The sequence below is a fragment of the Hemiscyllium ocellatum genome, chromosome 16 (assembly GCF_020745735.1).
Source record: "Hemiscyllium ocellatum isolate sHemOce1 chromosome 16, sHemOce1.pat.X.cur, whole genome shotgun sequence".
Taxonomy (NCBI): Eukaryota; Metazoa; Chordata; class Chondrichthyes; order Orectolobiformes; family Hemiscylliidae; genus Hemiscyllium; species Hemiscyllium ocellatum.
The window spans coordinates 31,916,194-31,933,309 of NC_083416.1; the positions used below are offsets into that span (position 1 = coordinate 31,916,194).

Consider the following 17,116-nt stretch of genomic DNA (forward strand, 5'->3'; position numbering starts at 1 on the left):
TGGAGAACATCCACTGCCCTGCCTCTTCAATCATCTTCATCACTTCCTCAAATTTGTGAGACGAGATGTCCCCCACATAAAGCCATGCTGATTACCCCTAGTAAGTCCATTATTTTTAAAAATGCAAGTAAATCCTATCCCTAAGAATCTTCTCCAATGATTTCCCTACCACTGATGGAAGGCATACTTGTCTATACTTTCTTGGATTATCTCTGATACCCTTCTTAAACAAAGGAATAACATTGGCTATTTTCCGGTATTCTGGGAGCTTGCCTGTGGTTAAAGAGGATACAAAGGTCTCTGTCCAGACCTCCAGCAATCTCCTCCCTTGCCTCACTCTATCTGGGATAGATCCTATCAGGCCCTGGGGACTTATCCACTTGAATATTTTTCTTTACACACAGCACCTTCTCTTTATTAATATCGACATGTCCTCGTACATCAACATACATCTCCCTTATCTCATTGTCATCCAAGTCTTCCTCCTTAGTGAATTCTGATGCGAAGTACACGTTAATGACCTCACCCACTTTCTCTGGCTCCACGCAAAAATTCCCTCCTTTTTCCCTTGAGTGGACCTACCCTTTCCCTAGCTTCCCTTATTCTGCTAATATGCATATAAAATGCCTTGAAAGTCTCCTTAATCGTACTTGCCAAGAACATTTCATGGCCCCTTTTAGCACTCCTAACCCCTTGTTTAAATTTTTTCCTGCTTCCTTTATCTTTCTCAATGGATATGCTTTCAGTTTCCTATGCCTCATATTTTTCCTTCTTCTTTTTGATTAAACTTACAATATCGCTTACCATCTCTATCTTTCATCCTCACAAGGACTTGCTGGAGCTGAACTATCAACAACTGTTTCAGTTAAGCCTCAAACGCTGCCCCCAATCATAATTAGCCTTCTCTCAATTTAGCATTTTCATCCAAGGGCCAGTCTTATCGTTATCCGTAATGATTTTAAAACTTAAGGAATTATGATCACTGTTCTCAAAATGAAACTTCAATCACCTGGCCAGGCTCATTTCCAATACTTATATATCCCCTTTCCGAAATGAACTGTGTAAATATTGTTTCAAGAAATCATCCTAACATTCTGCACCATCCAAACATCTGGCATTAAGGGAATCCCATTCAATATTGGGTGAATTAAAATCATCCACTGTAAATCTCTTCTGTTTTTACATCTTTCCATGCCCTCCCTACATGTCCGTATCATGTTAAAAATCACACAACACCAAGTTATAGTCTAACAAGTTTAATTGGAAGCACACTAGCTTTCGGAGCAACGCTCCTTCATCAGGTGATAGTGGAGGGCTCGATCATAACACAGAATTTATAGCAAAAAATTTGCAGTGTGATGTAACTGAAATTATACATTGAAAAACTGATTGTCTGTTAAGCCTTTCATCTGTTAGAATACAGTGATAGTTATATCAGTGTATTATCCAAATCATATCTGTATCATTGTCTCCTGCTGGCTATTGGGAGGTCTGTAGTATAACCCCATCATAGTGGTTGCAACTTTCTTATTCCTGTCCTCTGTCCATATGGCCTCGATGGATCAGCCTTCCAAGATGTCCTCTCTTTGCACAGTTGTGACATTCTCCTTTAAGCAGTAATGCAAATCTCCCATCTGTCACAGAACCATAGAGCTGTATAGCATGGAAACAGACTCTTCGGTCCAACTTGTCCATGCCGACCAGAAATCCCAACCTAATCTAGTCACGTTTGTCAACGCTTAGCCCGTATCCCTGCAAACCCTTCCTATTCATAAATATATCAAGATGCCTTTTAAATGTTGCAATTTGCCAGCCTCTTCCACTTCCTCTGACAGCTCATTCCATACACGCACCATTCTCTGCGTGAAAAGGTTGTCCCTTAGGTCCCTTTTTTACCTTTCCCCTCGCACCCTAAACCTCTAGTTCTGGACTCCCCCAGTCCAGAGAAAAGACTTTGTTTATTTATACTGTCCATGCCCCTCATGATTTTATAACTCTCTATAAGGTCACCACTCATCCTCCAATGCTCCAGGGAAGACAGCCCCAGCCTGTTCAGCCTCTCCCTATAGCTCAAATCCTCCAACCCTGGCAACATCCTTGTAATTCGTTACTAAACCCTTTCAGGTTTCACAACGTCCTCCCGATAGGAAGGAGACTAGAATTGCATACAATATTCCAAAAGTGGCCTAACCAAAGCTCAGTTCTCTGACCAATAAAGGAAAGCATACCAAACGCCGCCTTCACTGTCCTAACTACGTGCGACTCTACTTTCAAGGAGCTTCTCTTTGTTCAGCAACACTCCCTAGGACCATATCATTAAGTGTATAAATCCTGCTAAGATTTGCTTTCCCAAAATGCAGCACCTCGCATTTATCTAAAATAAACTCTGCTACTCCTCATCCCATTGGCCCATCGATCAAGATCCCACTGTAATCTGATGTAACCTTTTTTGATGTCCACTACACCTCCAGTTTTGGTGTCATCTGCAAACCTACTAACTATACCTCCTATGTTCACATCCAAATCATTTATATAAATGACGAAAAGTAGTGGACCCAGCACTGATCCTTGTGGCACTCCACTGGTCACAGGCCTCCAGTCTGAAAAACAACCCTCCACCACTACCCTCTGTCTTCTACCTTTGAGCTAGTTCTGTATCTAAATGGCTAGTTCTATGTATTCCCTGAGATCTAATCTTGCTAACCAGTCTCCCATCAGGAACCTTGTTGAACGCCTTACTGAAGTCCATATAGATCATGTCCATGGCTCTGCCCATCAATCCTCTATGTTACTTTTCCAAAAACTCAAATCAAGTTCGTGAGGCATGATTTCCCATGCACAAAGCCATGTTGACTATCTCTAATCAGTCTTGCCTTACCAAATATGTGTAGATCCTGCCCCTCAGGATTACTTCCAACAACTTGCCCACTATTGGTGTCAGGCTCACCAGCCTGGATTGTCCTTATCATCTTAAACAGTGGCACCATGTTAGCCAATCTCCAGTCTTCTGCCACCTCATCTGCGACTATCAATGATGCAAATATCTCAGGAAGGGGCCCAGTAATCACTTCCCTAGCTTCCCACAGAGTTCTAGGGTACATCCTGGGGATTTATCCACATTTATGCATTTCAAATATCCAGCACTTCCTCCTCTGTAATATGGACATTTTTCAAGATGTCACCATCTATGTCCCTACATTCTATATCTTCCATATCCTTTTCCACTGTAAACGCTGTAGCAAAATAATTATTTAGTATCTTCCCCCATCTCCTGCAGCTCCACACAAAGACTGTCCTGCTGATCTTTGAGGCACCCTATTCTCTCCCTCATAAACCTTTTGTCCTTAATGTATTTGTAAAAACCCTTTTGCCAAAGCTATCTCATGTCCCCTTTTTGCCCTCTTGATTTCCCTCTTAAGTATACCCATACTGCGTTTATACTCTTCAAAGGATTCACTCGATCTCTCCTGTCTATACCTGACATATGCCTTCTTCTTTTTCATAACCAGACCCTCAATTTCTCTGGTCATCCAGCATTCCCCACACCTATTAGCCTTTCCTTTCACCTGAACAGGAAAGTACTGTCTCTGGATTCTCATCTCATTTCTGAAGGCTTCCCATTTTCCATCCATCCCTTTACCTGCGAACATCCACCCCCACTCAGCTTTTGAAAGTTCTTGCCTGATACTGTCAGAATTAGCCTTCATCCAATGTAGAACTTCAACTTTTAGATCTGGTCGTCTTTTTCCATCACTATTTTAAAACTAATCATTTGTAATAAAAGTGTAATGCACTTTAATAAGTTGTTTAAAAATGACGCATTTCCCTCTAGAAAGTAGATGCAGAGCCTGTACGCCAAATCCTTGTAATCCAAAGGGGATAGGAGCATGGACTTCCTGCAGGTAATAGGAAAAGCCGATACCACTCCTATGTAATTGCACTTTCTACTGCAAAGGACTGTGCGATCAAACTGAACAAGTCTGAGGGCAAAGCACATGGGGTCTGGAGCTGATCTTGTGAGTGCACAGATGTGTTGGTAGAAAATCAGCAGATAGTGAGGAGTGATTATATTATGGTTCAGTAGATTTATTTTTGTAAAAATAGCAGATTTGATTGATTAAGCGAAAGTAGAGCACAGATGCTTCCCAGCAGCATTGCTTATCATTTCGTGGCCTGGGAAGACAATCAAAATTTGCAATGACAAGAAATGTGAATCATATTTCAATCTGGGTTTAGCCCAGTTGAGATTTCTAACATTTGCTATCAGTGGAAAGCCACTGATTTCTGGTTTAAACTCTAATTTCGAGATGCACAGATTTGACTGGAGATCCACTGCAATGTATATGAGTAAAGATTCATTTGCAAACTTTCACTAGAACGTCAAATTTGTTTTGGCAGCATCCATCACTAGTACTGGGGGAAAAAGAACTTTTTAAAATTCTGATTAATCACTTATCTGATGTAAATTCCCTCAATAAAATTAAAATCAGTGTCTGTCACTCTTAAACCATTGCTACACTTAGACTTTGCAAGGATGTCTGTCTCTTACACAGAAATGGCCAGAATTTCTTTAGCCATCTAGACTGTTGCACCTTTGTTCTTAAAAGAAACATGACATCTACCGTTGACTCCAGTCAGTGCTCATGCAAGTTCCCTGTATATGTTTATTTAGAAATGCATTGGTTCAATAATTTATGTAAAACTTGCAATGGAGTACAAGCAGGAAAAAAATACTGTGCAAGGTCTTTTTTTAAAAAAAGTGCTATTTGGCCTATTTCTCTTGACTTAATTAATTGTTGTTAATTAAGTGCCAAAAGAAAGCAAGGCATAGCAACAAGCTCTGACACAATCTCTGAACCTAAGTTGTCCTGAAGGAAAGGAGGGGAGAGGCATTGAAAACAGAAGGAGTGAATTTCACTTTCTGTGCAGCGTTCAAAAAATCCTGAATTGTGTCAGGTTTTTGTAGACCTTTCAATGATTTCGGTCTTCGGAACATTCGGAATCTGAAAAGAAATATCCTAGTATGCACGCCAGCTGGGCAGTTTTACATTAATATTAGGGCGCTCAATTATATTCCAAACTCCCAGATAAAATTGGTTGTTTTTAGCATACTGTGATGATTGAATACCTTGTCAGGCTACAGTGTCTGTTGTCCCAAAGAATGAAAAACTTGAATCTTGGTACATTGAACTATCATGTGAATTTAAAAAATATCTCCAACTTTGTTTTTTGCATATTAACAGATTACACCATATAATAGTTAAAAAGCCAATCCATATTTTAAAAGTAGTAAAGGTAAGCCATTTGCAAGATAATTATTGCAGAGAACTATTTTTTCAATCCCTTTGAGTGGGAGTGTTTACATTTGGGACTAACCTATGGATGAATTGTTTGTTTTTAGAGGAAGGCTGCTGTCACTGTAATGCTGAGAAGAACCAGGGGAAGCTGAGGAAATCAAAAATGTGTTTTTTTGACGCAGGAAAAGGAAATCCGTCAGGATTTTCTTTTGAATGGAACATTGCCTTGTGTGGTCTTGACTGCCTTATGACACAGCATGTTAGCATCTCAAACTGAAATTGTTTAGAGCTTTTTATCATAGCAACAGGATGCCTGGTTTCTATAAAGTATCTTTCAGATTCTATGACTGCCTCTAGAATAATGTTCTTTTGGTTGCTAATCATTAGGACAGTTTGGCCACATAAAAGGATGTAGGATGTGAATCAGGTTTTACAAATAATGCGCGTCTCATCTATTCCTGTGTCTAAATATCTACAGTTGCGAATGGCTAGTCATTTGAATTTTGTTTTGGTATTTGGTAAAAGTCTTTACTTAAGTTGCTCCGGCCTTGAGTCTAAGGGTGCTAACATCCAAGTGTGCTTTTATTTTGTTAATTGTTATGATTGTTTTTGTATAATGTCGTAACTATCTCATGTACAGTCAGCACTGGTGGCTTAGAATTGGGGTAGAGTGCTGGTGCCAATCCTCCCTTCCTTGTCACTTTTTTTTTGATTAATTTGCTAATTTATTTTCAGTAATCTGTCAAGTTTAGGTGATGCAGTTCATACAGTGAAGTTGCAAATGTCATAGTTATTGTAAAATATGAAACAATCTCTGAATATTTATTGTACGTTGTGAAGTATGTCTAAATAAACCTGTCTTGTAAAGTTTCTACATGATTTTTTGAAACAAAGAGAAGGTTATTTTAAATAGACCAGCTTCATCAGCTCTGACTTAAACATGGTGGCAAAATCTATTTATTTATTGGCAATAACTGCAGCTCACTGTAACTTTTAATCTCCACTAAGTAAAAATAGATTTCCTCCTTCCAGTTGTTCATCAACTAAACTAGGGTACCATGCGAATCAAGAGGTTACTAGTGGATTAGTTCACAGAATTCTGGATTTACTTAGCTCTGAGCGACTTGTTCATGCAAATTTTTCACAACTGAAGTTCAAAATTTCTTTCATTTGGTGCATTTGGAACCATTCCAAGTTTTTCCATAGAATCCCTACAGTGCGGAAGCAGGCCATTCAGCCAAAAAGTCCAATCTAACCCTCTGAAAAGCATTCCACCCAGATCCATCTCCTGTCCTTTTACCTCTAACCTTGAATTTGCCGATGGCTCACACACCTAAGCGAAACATCTCTGAACTCAGTGGGCGGTTTAACATGGCCAATCCACCTAACATGCACATCTTTGAACTTTGGAAGGAAACTGGAGCACCACGCAGACACTGAGTGTGTGTGCACAACTCCACACAGACAATTGTCTGAGGGTGGAATCAAACCTGGGTCTGTGATGCTGTGAGGTAGCTGTGCTAACCTTTCTGCCCCAAACAATAATTGGCTTTTTTGTTTTTTGGGATGGATTTCACTTCTGTAACTTTATGGTTTTGTTTTGTTGAGGCTCAGAAATACCTTTGCAACTTGCAAAAGTCAAACATGATGTAGTCAGTGACAATACCATCTTTTTAAAAATATTTTTTAATTAAGAAAAAATTGATTTTTAAATATTACAACAAATACAACACAATGCAATTCAAAACAGTACAAAAATGGTACAAAACTAAATCCAAATAATAAACAACATTCCCCAACCCACCCTCCTATACAAATGTATAAACATATATAGAGAAGTATAAAACTTAAAAAAACCCTAAACTAGCTATTTAACTAAATAAATAAATACCTAACAACAAACAAATAAATAGCAATAACTCAGCCCAGCCAAACAAAACACTCATACATTCACAGCTCCTCCTCCCTGGATATTGGACTCGTGAAACACAACCGTTACGCCTATATTAGTGTGGCAGATAAATCTGTGTCCAGGTATTTCAAAAAGGGTTGCCATGTCTTGTAAAAATTCTCAGTTTTGTGGTGTACCATATTTGTGAGAAAATCCAGGGGAATATGCTCCATAACAATCTTCCGCCAACCCGACAGGCCTGGGGGGGGGGTTTTCTGATATCGAACCTAGCAAGATATTCTTCCTTGCACAGAATGTAAGAATATTGAAACGTTTTTTCTTATGCGCGTCTGCAGGAAATATAATGGGTAAGCCCAAAAGGAGCGAAATAGGGTCCTTCTCCACCCCCACACCTAAAATCCTCTCCATTGCACCCACCACAACGCTCCAATCTGTTTGAAGCCTGTCACAAGACCAAAGACAATGGGTAAGAGTACCCATACAGACCTTGCACTTGGGACATGCTGAAGATACCCCTTGTTTAAATTTTGAAAATGGTCTGGGGCTAAGTGGACCCAGTGGAGAATCTTCAACTGTAAAGTATGGGTCCTATTGCAAATTGATATCTTCCTTGCATTCTCCCAAATATCCTCCCATGCCTCTGAAGAAACTTCAACACCCAGCTCTCTTTCCCACATCGGTTAGTGTCCTCGATTGCCTGCTGGGTGGTAGAGCCTGGCAGGATATTGACCAGTTATGTGAGGTTTGGGAGCAAGAGCTAGGAGTGGAGATCTCTTCTGAAACGTGGGAGGTCACATGGCACAATGTGCGAAAGATCTCAATTTGTAATAGGACATGCACTATGCAGTTAAAAGTTCTGCACAGGGTTCATTTGGCTCCGGACCTTCTGGCGAAGATTTTTAAAAAGGGCATCTATAATGTGCCCCAAATATAAAATAAGTGTAAGTACTCTTACCCATTTCTTCTGGACATACCACAGGCTCTGTCTTTATTGGAGCACTAAGCATTGCCAATCCACCTAACCTGTATATGTTTGGACTGTGGGAGGAAATTGGAGCACCCAGAGAAAACCCTAAAAGACATAAAAGAGACCTAAGGGACAATGTTTTCATGCAAGTGGGAGGTACGTTTGTGGAATGAGCTGCCAGAGGAAGTGGTGGAGGCTAGTACAGTTGCAACATTTAAAAAGCATTTGGATGGGTAGATGAATAGGAAGGGTTTGGAGCGATATTGACCGGGTGCTGGCAGGTTGGACTATATTGGGTTGGAATATCTGGTCGGCACGGACAAGTTGGATCAAAGGGCGTGTTTCCGTGCTATGCATCTCTATGACTCAGGAAAAATGTGCAAACACCACACAATTGGCTGATGGTGGGATTGAACCTGGGTCCCTGGTGTTGAGAGGCAGCAGTGTGAACCACTGAGCCACCATGCCATTCCTCTTGTTTGAGAACAATTTCAAACTGGTCTGTCTTGAGTATCTCACCAAGTGGCAATCTAGATATTGCAAACCTAGACCTACTGAGTGTTGGTGAGCTGTTCAATAATGGCAGACAACTGATTTGAGCATAGAGTTGTGTTCTTCTCTGACATCTATTTGTGTCTGTTCCAGCAGGGATTTCTGGAAATGTAATTGAAAACACAATCCGAGCTGGTAATCATGCGATCAATGATAGGGTACCATGTGCTGATCAGAGGATTACATTGTTTTGATCTTGTTGGCTGAAGTTTCAGAGTGCAGAGAAAAAGTGGCATTGGTTTGTTTGTTCTATTTGAATGTTCTCATTGGTGCAAGTGTATTGTCATCCTGACACTAAACCAGAAAATGCTGCAAGTACTCAATAGGCCAGTCAACATCAACAGAGAACCCGATTGGTTAATGTTTAAGGTATAACTATTCTTCTGAATTGATGAAACAAAGAAGCAGGTTTTCATCAGAATCTCCAGATTGCAGTCGAGTCTCTGGTCTACACCATTCTTTGCAAGATTCATCAGAAAATGATCCCTAAGCATCTGTTCATTTAACAGGTATAAGAGCATTCTGTCATGGTGCAAGTTGAACTTCAGGTATCCTCTCACATACAAGGAATGTGGAGCAGATGTAATTCGGAACATGAGAACTTATACTGCTCTGATTTCACCTGCAACTAATTGCCACCATTATTGCCCTCATCCCAACTATTGGAAGGAACAGATTCTGCCATCTTGGCCCCTGCTAAGGAAGTTACTGTCTAAACCACTTGTCTCTATGGATCTCTAACATCCTTAAGATCCATCTCTTCATGATTTATTTTCATCATGGTGAAAAACATTAGGAGTGTATTTTTTGCTTCAAAGCTCTGTATGAATGGAAAGTTGTATTGATCATACATAATTACAAAAATATCACCTCCCCTTCCTCTTTATCGCTCCTCCAATTTTTCTCTGTTAATCTTATGTCCATCCTAAGTATGGTACCTAAGTGCCAAGAGCACCTATAGTACTTTATCTGAACGATGTTCTCAGAAGTTCATGATACTAAACTGTTCCTTATCACAGGCCACCTCAGTGGATCTGTGTTGCTGCTGCTAGCCACAGTACTTTTGGTTCTGAACCTGAGTATTGATCAGCAAAAGGCTAATCACAATGTATCAGTTAAGTTATACAAATGCCAAAAGTTATTGACACAAGCATTTAGAAGTTGATTGTCATTCTCTCCACATAGTCTCATACAATCTGAATGGTATTGATTTCAATTTGGGGGCCTATTTATCAGTTGGAACATCTGAAGATGATCCATCATTTGCGTCTTTTTGCATAATGGTGCTAAATCCTTCTCTGATATTGCCGTTGTGGATGATATTTTACTTTGATATAATCTTTGCCATCTATGTCAGATCCACTGAGACAGGCCTCTGACCACATGCAAGTGTTTTGCCGTCACTCTCTCCTGGTCAATATTTCTGTATAATTGAATGAGAGGGAGGAAGAGTATGAATGATGGGGTGAATAAGTACTTGTTTTATAGCACTGAAGGTGAAGGTAGTTGTCCCTTTCTTCTTCTTACAGTTCAGTGGCATCCTAATTCTGTTAGTTAGCTAAAATGATTGTTTCTATAGCTTTTGCATGTCCCAAATCTGATTACTTGCTAACCAATCTGTGTAAGTGTAGTGCATCGACCTCCCCATTTTAAAAGATTGAAAAAGCAGGTTCTCATCATGAGCTGTGTTCAGTGGCAAGCATTCTCCTCATTTTATGAACTTTAGGTGGTCCAGATATTTATATGCAGTCCCAACGATGCACAAAAAAATGTAGAACACCACCACACCCCCCCCCCCCAACTATTTCAGAAACAAATTATTTAAATGTCATTTTCTGTGCAGTAGCAATTCTCTTGTGAATGTTGATCACCGAAGATCAGTGCAAACTGAAAAGGTATATTTTAAAATTTCCTTTGCTGCCTATTCCTGTGGCCTCATTGTATGGTTGTCAAAGGATTGAGGGTAGGGCAGGAAACTGGAGTTGAGGTAGAAGACCAGCCACATCTTTACTGCACAGAGGGGGAAGCTCAGAAATTTGGGTAAAAGGTGACCGCATAATAAAGCTTGATGCTGTGATTCCAATTACTCACCACACAAATCAATCTTGGTGGCAGCAGGCGAGGGACAGTATGGTCTGATGTGTAATAATACAAGTGAAGCAGCATTTAATCCAGAAAATTCAATTAATTTAATCCTTTATAATTGTCAAAGGCCAATAAAAGATATTGGTCAGCTTGTACTCTGGGCAGAGAAGGCATTGTTTCCAGCCAAGTAATAATAGTGTTTTGAGTCTGATTAGTTGAAGGTGTGAGACATCAAGGAACAACTGGCTTGCCTGTAGTGAAAATCCTTAGAGATTAACCAAAATGGTACCAACCTAGTGAAGTTGCAACACAGGATTACATGCATGCACACACCATGAAATGATGATTATAGGCCGAGATGAGCAGACTTAGCCCAGCAGAGAGAGCAAACCTCTCTTGCTCAAACAGAAAATAGGTTTACCAGAAGTAAAATGCACGTCCCAATCCTCAACCATGGGTGAAAGAGCTAAGTTTGAAGTATTTGCATGCCTCTTAAGGCAGATATGGTGAGTGAATTGTTGTTATTTTATGCTGAAAGATACACTCTGTCATGCATACTGGTTATCCAGCTAATTCAATTTGCAATCAGATATATCAGAAACAAGAAAACAGACAATATCCCATTTTGACTACAGCAGACCTGCCCACTCTAGCTGGCTATGCCCTAGCTTAAGTATTCCAGTGCAACAATAATGCTGGAAACAACCTGGAGAATACTTGGCAATAATTATTTTTATTCAACCTATTTGGGCATGGTGTAACTCATCTCCAGGACAGCTGGGATTACCTACTAGCACAGGGCTAGGGGCACAATCCAATATACCACAAGATCTACAATAATACTTACGTATATTCTATCCAAAAAATATAGGATAATCTAACCTGACCAATTTGCCATTATATCAGCACCCTCCCAATTGTCAGTAAAATGATGGAAGACGCCATCAAGAGCCACCTACAAATCAATAATCTGCTCACCATTGCCCAATTTAGTTTCCCACCAGAAGCTCAGCTCCTGAACTCATCAGTGTTGAGCTAAAGGTGATGGTAGAAATGAGTGGCATGGAACAGAAATGATTAACTTTTCTTGATATCAATGATCAGAAAGCTTGATCGGTCTTAATGGAGAAACTACCAGTTTCTAGTTCTTTACAATTAATCCAGAAAGGACGAATGATTATGCCAGATTTGATGCAAAGCACAATGAGTTATTCTTTTAAAGAAGCCATCTGGCTGCATGTGCAAAGCAAATGGGATAAAATGTCTTCAGCAACATTACTTTTTGTTGTGGTCTATTAAATTCTGCATAATGATACCGAGCAAAAGATACAAAAATATTCAAATCAATAATATAAAATTAATTTATTGCTTGGTTATTAGTTAATTAATTAGTTTGATCTCACTATTTTTGCACAGTGATGTCCACTGGTTTTAGTGTTATGTTGAACGAGTTTACCACCCCAGGTTCTTAAATGTAAAATCTTTTGCCGCAAAGTACTTTTGATTCTGTATTGGGATTTTAGTCATTTTGAGCAACTTTATCATACAACCATTCAGTCTAATAAAATACTTGTTGCAAATTATTTTGAGAGTTGTTACATAAAGATTTCAAAATATTTTAAGCAGTTATCAACTTCCAAACATTTTCAATGTACACCTGCAATGATTGGAAGATTCGACTTCTTCCTAGGTTAACAAAGTTAATGTAGATTAGGTATTATTGCTCCTGACTTCAACAGTGAAGGAGGACTTAATGGATATGTTGTTTTCTAAGAGGATGTTATTTATTTGCTTTGCAGGTAAAATTCTCTTCAGACGAAGTCACATCAGGGATGTAGCCGTCAAGAGGCTGAAACCAATTGATGAATACTGCAGGGTAAGTTCAGGGGGGCAGAGCTGATAATCTTGAGCTCACATCTGCCATATAATCTTTGAGAAATCTGATTGAGACAAATGTTTGCTTATGTAGTCCGTCCACTTAAAGCATAAGAGATGGCAGACAGGAAAACCTAACAGTAGACTACTGTCTAAAATCATGGAAGCACCATGTCTATGCCAAAAATACACCAACAATTACACTTCTGTAGTCAGATGTTTCCACTGAGTACTCTATTGCTTCCCCAAATATCAAAAGACTTTTCATTCGTATTACAGGATATTACATTTGCTCAGCTGAGAAAGAGAAAATAAATGCAATCTAACACTAAAAAGCTTATCTTCAGTTCATGAAATTTATTTCTCTATCTCACAGAGGAAATACTTCTTTCTAGAATGTAAATAACAGTTCAGCCTTGTACACCAATACATGTTGCCCTATATGTCCAGGAAGCAGCCAAGGCATTTTGTTTGTGAGAGTAACTGTGATGGGTTGGATAGTTATATACCAACCGCAGTTGTTTTAGTTTTTGTTAGTATTTATCAAATAATTTCTGTGCTGTGGAATGCTCATTCACTGAGAACCAAAGCATTTCTTCTTGTGTCACAAATAATACATTATGTGACATTAATGGTAAATTATCTTTGCTCATACTTTTTGAACTGTCCACAGACTTTCACATGATTGACCATATTGCCCTCTTTCAGTTTCTCTCCACTATTTGCAAGTTGGTTGGACAGCGGTCAGCTGGTTGCTATTCCATCAGCCCAACTGAAGGCAGTCACTTCCAATGACCATTCTTGATTGACTCGACCACCCCTGCTTCACCATTCCCAAAGATCTATCATTGTCTCCACCCCACTTCTGTCTCATGTCTGTGTGTTGTCAGTCACTGGCATTATCTACAAACACCATTCTGCGTAACCACTGATGACACACAGCTCTAACTCACCAGCAAACTGTCACTTTTTCTTGAAGTTCTCAGTTTGCTTGTCTGACATTCAGAGTTGGATGAGTAAAAATTTCTTCTGACTGTTTGTTAGGAAGACTGAGGCATTGTCTTCACTCCCAGCCTTTAAATTGTGTTCCATAGCCAAAGACTCCATCCCTCTCCCTGCAAACAGTTTGAAATAGACTGTTCACAAAGTTTGTGACTTTCTGATCCTGAGCCATTAGTCATGTACTTGCTCCATCACCAAGTAACATCACTAGTCCCTGAAAACTGCCTTCATTCTTCTGCTGAAACCTTCACAATGCCTTTGTAATGTCTAGGCTTGACTATGCCAGTGTCCTTTTGACAACCTCTCACATTCTGCTGTCTGTAAACTCATGTGCATCCAAAACTCAGCTGTTCATTTCCTTTTCACTCATCCAGTCCTAGTCATCCATCATTGTGCTCATTGACTCGCATCATCTCCTAGTCTGTGAACACTTCGATTTTGAACATTTTCATCCTTGTTTTTAAATTGCTTCATGGTTTTGCCTCTCCCTACTGTGGTGGTCCATACCAGCCTCACTGATCTGAGATACCTGTGTTCCTCCAATCCCAGTGTCTTATGGATTCCGATTTTAATCACTTCTTCTTCTGCAGTCCTCTGTTCAATTGCCTAAGCTCTAAGCTCTCGAATTCTATTCATAACCTCTCTGCTTTGTCTCTCCTCTTCTAAGTTGCTTCTTACAGTCTATCTCTTTGTTATCTTATGTGGCTAAGTCTTAAGGTATATGTAATGCTCTTGAGAAGTACCTTCATGTTTTGCTACTTTCAAAATGTTACGTAAATACAAATTGTTGTAAAAGAATATTTCAAGAAGTTAATGCAGAATATTTAATCAATGTTGATGTATTGAGTAGTAATATTTGTCTGATGACAAGAGGAAAGAAGATGACAAAATATAGCATGTTTTTAAAATGTTTTGCATGGCCTTAATGAAAACATCAGCAAGATTCAGTAAAAAGTGAAATTTTCCTGTATTAAACAATATTTTTACTGTTATCAGTTACTTTCTGACAGCACGTGCCAATATTTACAGTTCTCTGAGGTGAAAGCAGTTAATATGATGGTATTACATTCTGTAGTTAATATATTTTTTTCCATGCAATCTAGTTTTTTTAACAATTTAAATATTTTGACAGAAATTATTCCATTGTTGTTCCAAAACATGACAGTTCTGTTTCCCTTAGATGTCCAATCAAATATTATGCTTTCCGTGCCAGAGACTGGCCTCTGACACAGGGTTTTACATCATGGCCTAATAACTGGGTTTCAGTGCTCGGGTAGGAGATGGGCCCAGGTTTCTGGGCCAGTAGCAGCAGTGTGTCCCCTGATTTCTGGCCCTGCCATAGACTTTCAATGAGTGTCAACTCGCCTGTTGAAATCAGGATTTCTATAGCTGAATGCAATCTAATGTTTCCCTGATGCTCAAAGATGCATATTATTGGAGGTGGGATGTTCCTTTATCGTGACAAATGTTCATTGAAATGTGTAAAATGGGGACCACCCTCAAAACATTGTTTCCAAATCACAACATCCAAGATAATACCAGTATGGAAAGCTACAGCATCAAAAGATATTTATTCAAGTATCCCCATTTTCATTAAAGGAAACTCGCTTGCATCGCTCATAAAAATATAATTTGCAAACAAACTGTTTCTTTCTAGTCTGTTACAATTTTGTCACTCCTTGCATGCACATTGTACAGAATCTGTTAAGAGTCAGTTTCTTCATGCAAAGCATGCATTTTGTTGGCTATTCATCTGGTTTCTGCTGATTCCTGAATTGATATTGCTTCTCTGGGGAGGTTGTCGTCATGGTGATTGTTGCTGATGATCTCTTGCTTTTGTTAGACAATTACTGAGGTCTGAGACTGAGGTTTGGTGAAATCTGATCTGCGTATCAGCTATCTGCTATTGAGGAGTAATTTGTTTAGTTGTATGTATATTGTCACAACATCAGACATCTATCTGATATTTCATGATCACCATAAAATATCAGGATAATGACTTCTATGCATGGATCCTAAGTTGCAACATAAGCTGACATCAAGTGCATTGAATATTTACCCTTTGACTTGGTATCCAATTGTCAGTTTGGGCAATTATTTCACAGCATGTCAAAATGAAATTTGGCTTTGTTGTTTCACTTTGATCTTAGCAGCCATGCCTGTTACTACTTCTGGCTCAAGTATATTTTAACTACTGGCACAGTCATCTGGTTGTGATGTGATATTAGTTACTGCACTGGACTACTTTTCATGTCTTGAGTAAGAATGTTTCTTCCCATAAATGCTGCCAGACCTGTCATCAGCAATTTCTGTTTTCATTCCTTTTCTCGGTTATCTGCAGTTCTTTATTTTATTTCTTCATTTTAAGATGGCCTTACATGCATTTGTGCTGGATCTAGTCAATCTTTTGATGATCCCTTTGGAAATTTTCACTGCAGCCTCAATTTCCTTGGGAATATGGTGAAGATGTTTCTTAGAATTTCCCAATCATTCCTGAATTGTCTGAATTCTTCACTTGTGAGCTGAGAACCATTGTAGTTCATCGCAATGCCATTGCCACTGAAATGCCTCTTAGGCATTTTCTGACCTCACTGCTTTAACTCTCAGTACTCTGAATAGTAGTCAACCATGATAAGAAAATCAGTTCCTGCGATAGTGAAGAGGTCTGTTCCAAAGATCATTCATTGTCTGCCTGGGATGTTGGGAATCGTGAGTGGCTCTTTAGTTTGATGTTCATTGCAAGTATGGAACTGGTTGATGGAGAACTTAAACTCATCGCTCAATTTTGACCAGTAGGAAGCTTCTCGTGCTTTCTCAGACTGGACTTGATTCCTTGAAGACTTTTCTTGTGTCTTCATAGAAAATGTAGGTATGGTCCTTTTGTCCAGGGAGCCATTTCGGTGGCCTTTTTGTCCAAGGGACCAAGATATTATTTAACACAGAGATAAAAATGGAATCATTCTGAAGGTGACTTTGTCTGTGTATACACTCTTCCTGGCTTTATCATGGTAACTTTGCACCCAATGTATTTTTACATCTGCATATTAAATGGAATTCATTTTAAGATTGTAGTTGGAGATCAAAAGAGATTTTTTTTCTTACATCATCTTTCAAGATTCTAGCTGACAGCTGCATTTGCTTCGGTGTAAGCAACCAGGGTTAACTTGACGTGTAATGTTTTAGTGTGGTGCAAGTAATGTTTCCAGCTGGTCTGGGGAGCTCATTGTGCAATAAAACAAATTATGCTCTTAGACTAAGTCTGGCTTCTGATCATGTATGAAAGGAGCTATGTCATAGTGATATCAGTTCACATGGGAATGGGGCCTGGGTCTATGGGGTTCCACGTAAAACACCCTATTTCACTATCCTCACTCGGCCTATCACTGTCCCCTGGGAGAAAGTGAGGACTGCAGATGTTGGAGATCA

General features: G+C 39.3%; 1 protein-coding gene across 2 annotated transcripts in view; it reads left to right on the forward strand.

Moving 5' to 3' along the window:
- Nucleotides 1–17,116, forward strand: part of sh3pxd2b (SH3 and PX domains 2B) — a 329,121-nt gene that overhangs the window by 136,861 nt on the left and 175,144 nt on the right. For both annotated transcript variants that reach the window (XM_060837107.1, XM_060837108.1), the window contains exon 4: nucleotides 12,613–12,689. In XM_060837107.1, the coding sequence (XP_060693090.1) occupies nucleotides 12,613–12,689 (77 nt within the window). The remainder of the gene's footprint in view (nucleotides 1–12,612; nucleotides 12,690–17,116) is intronic.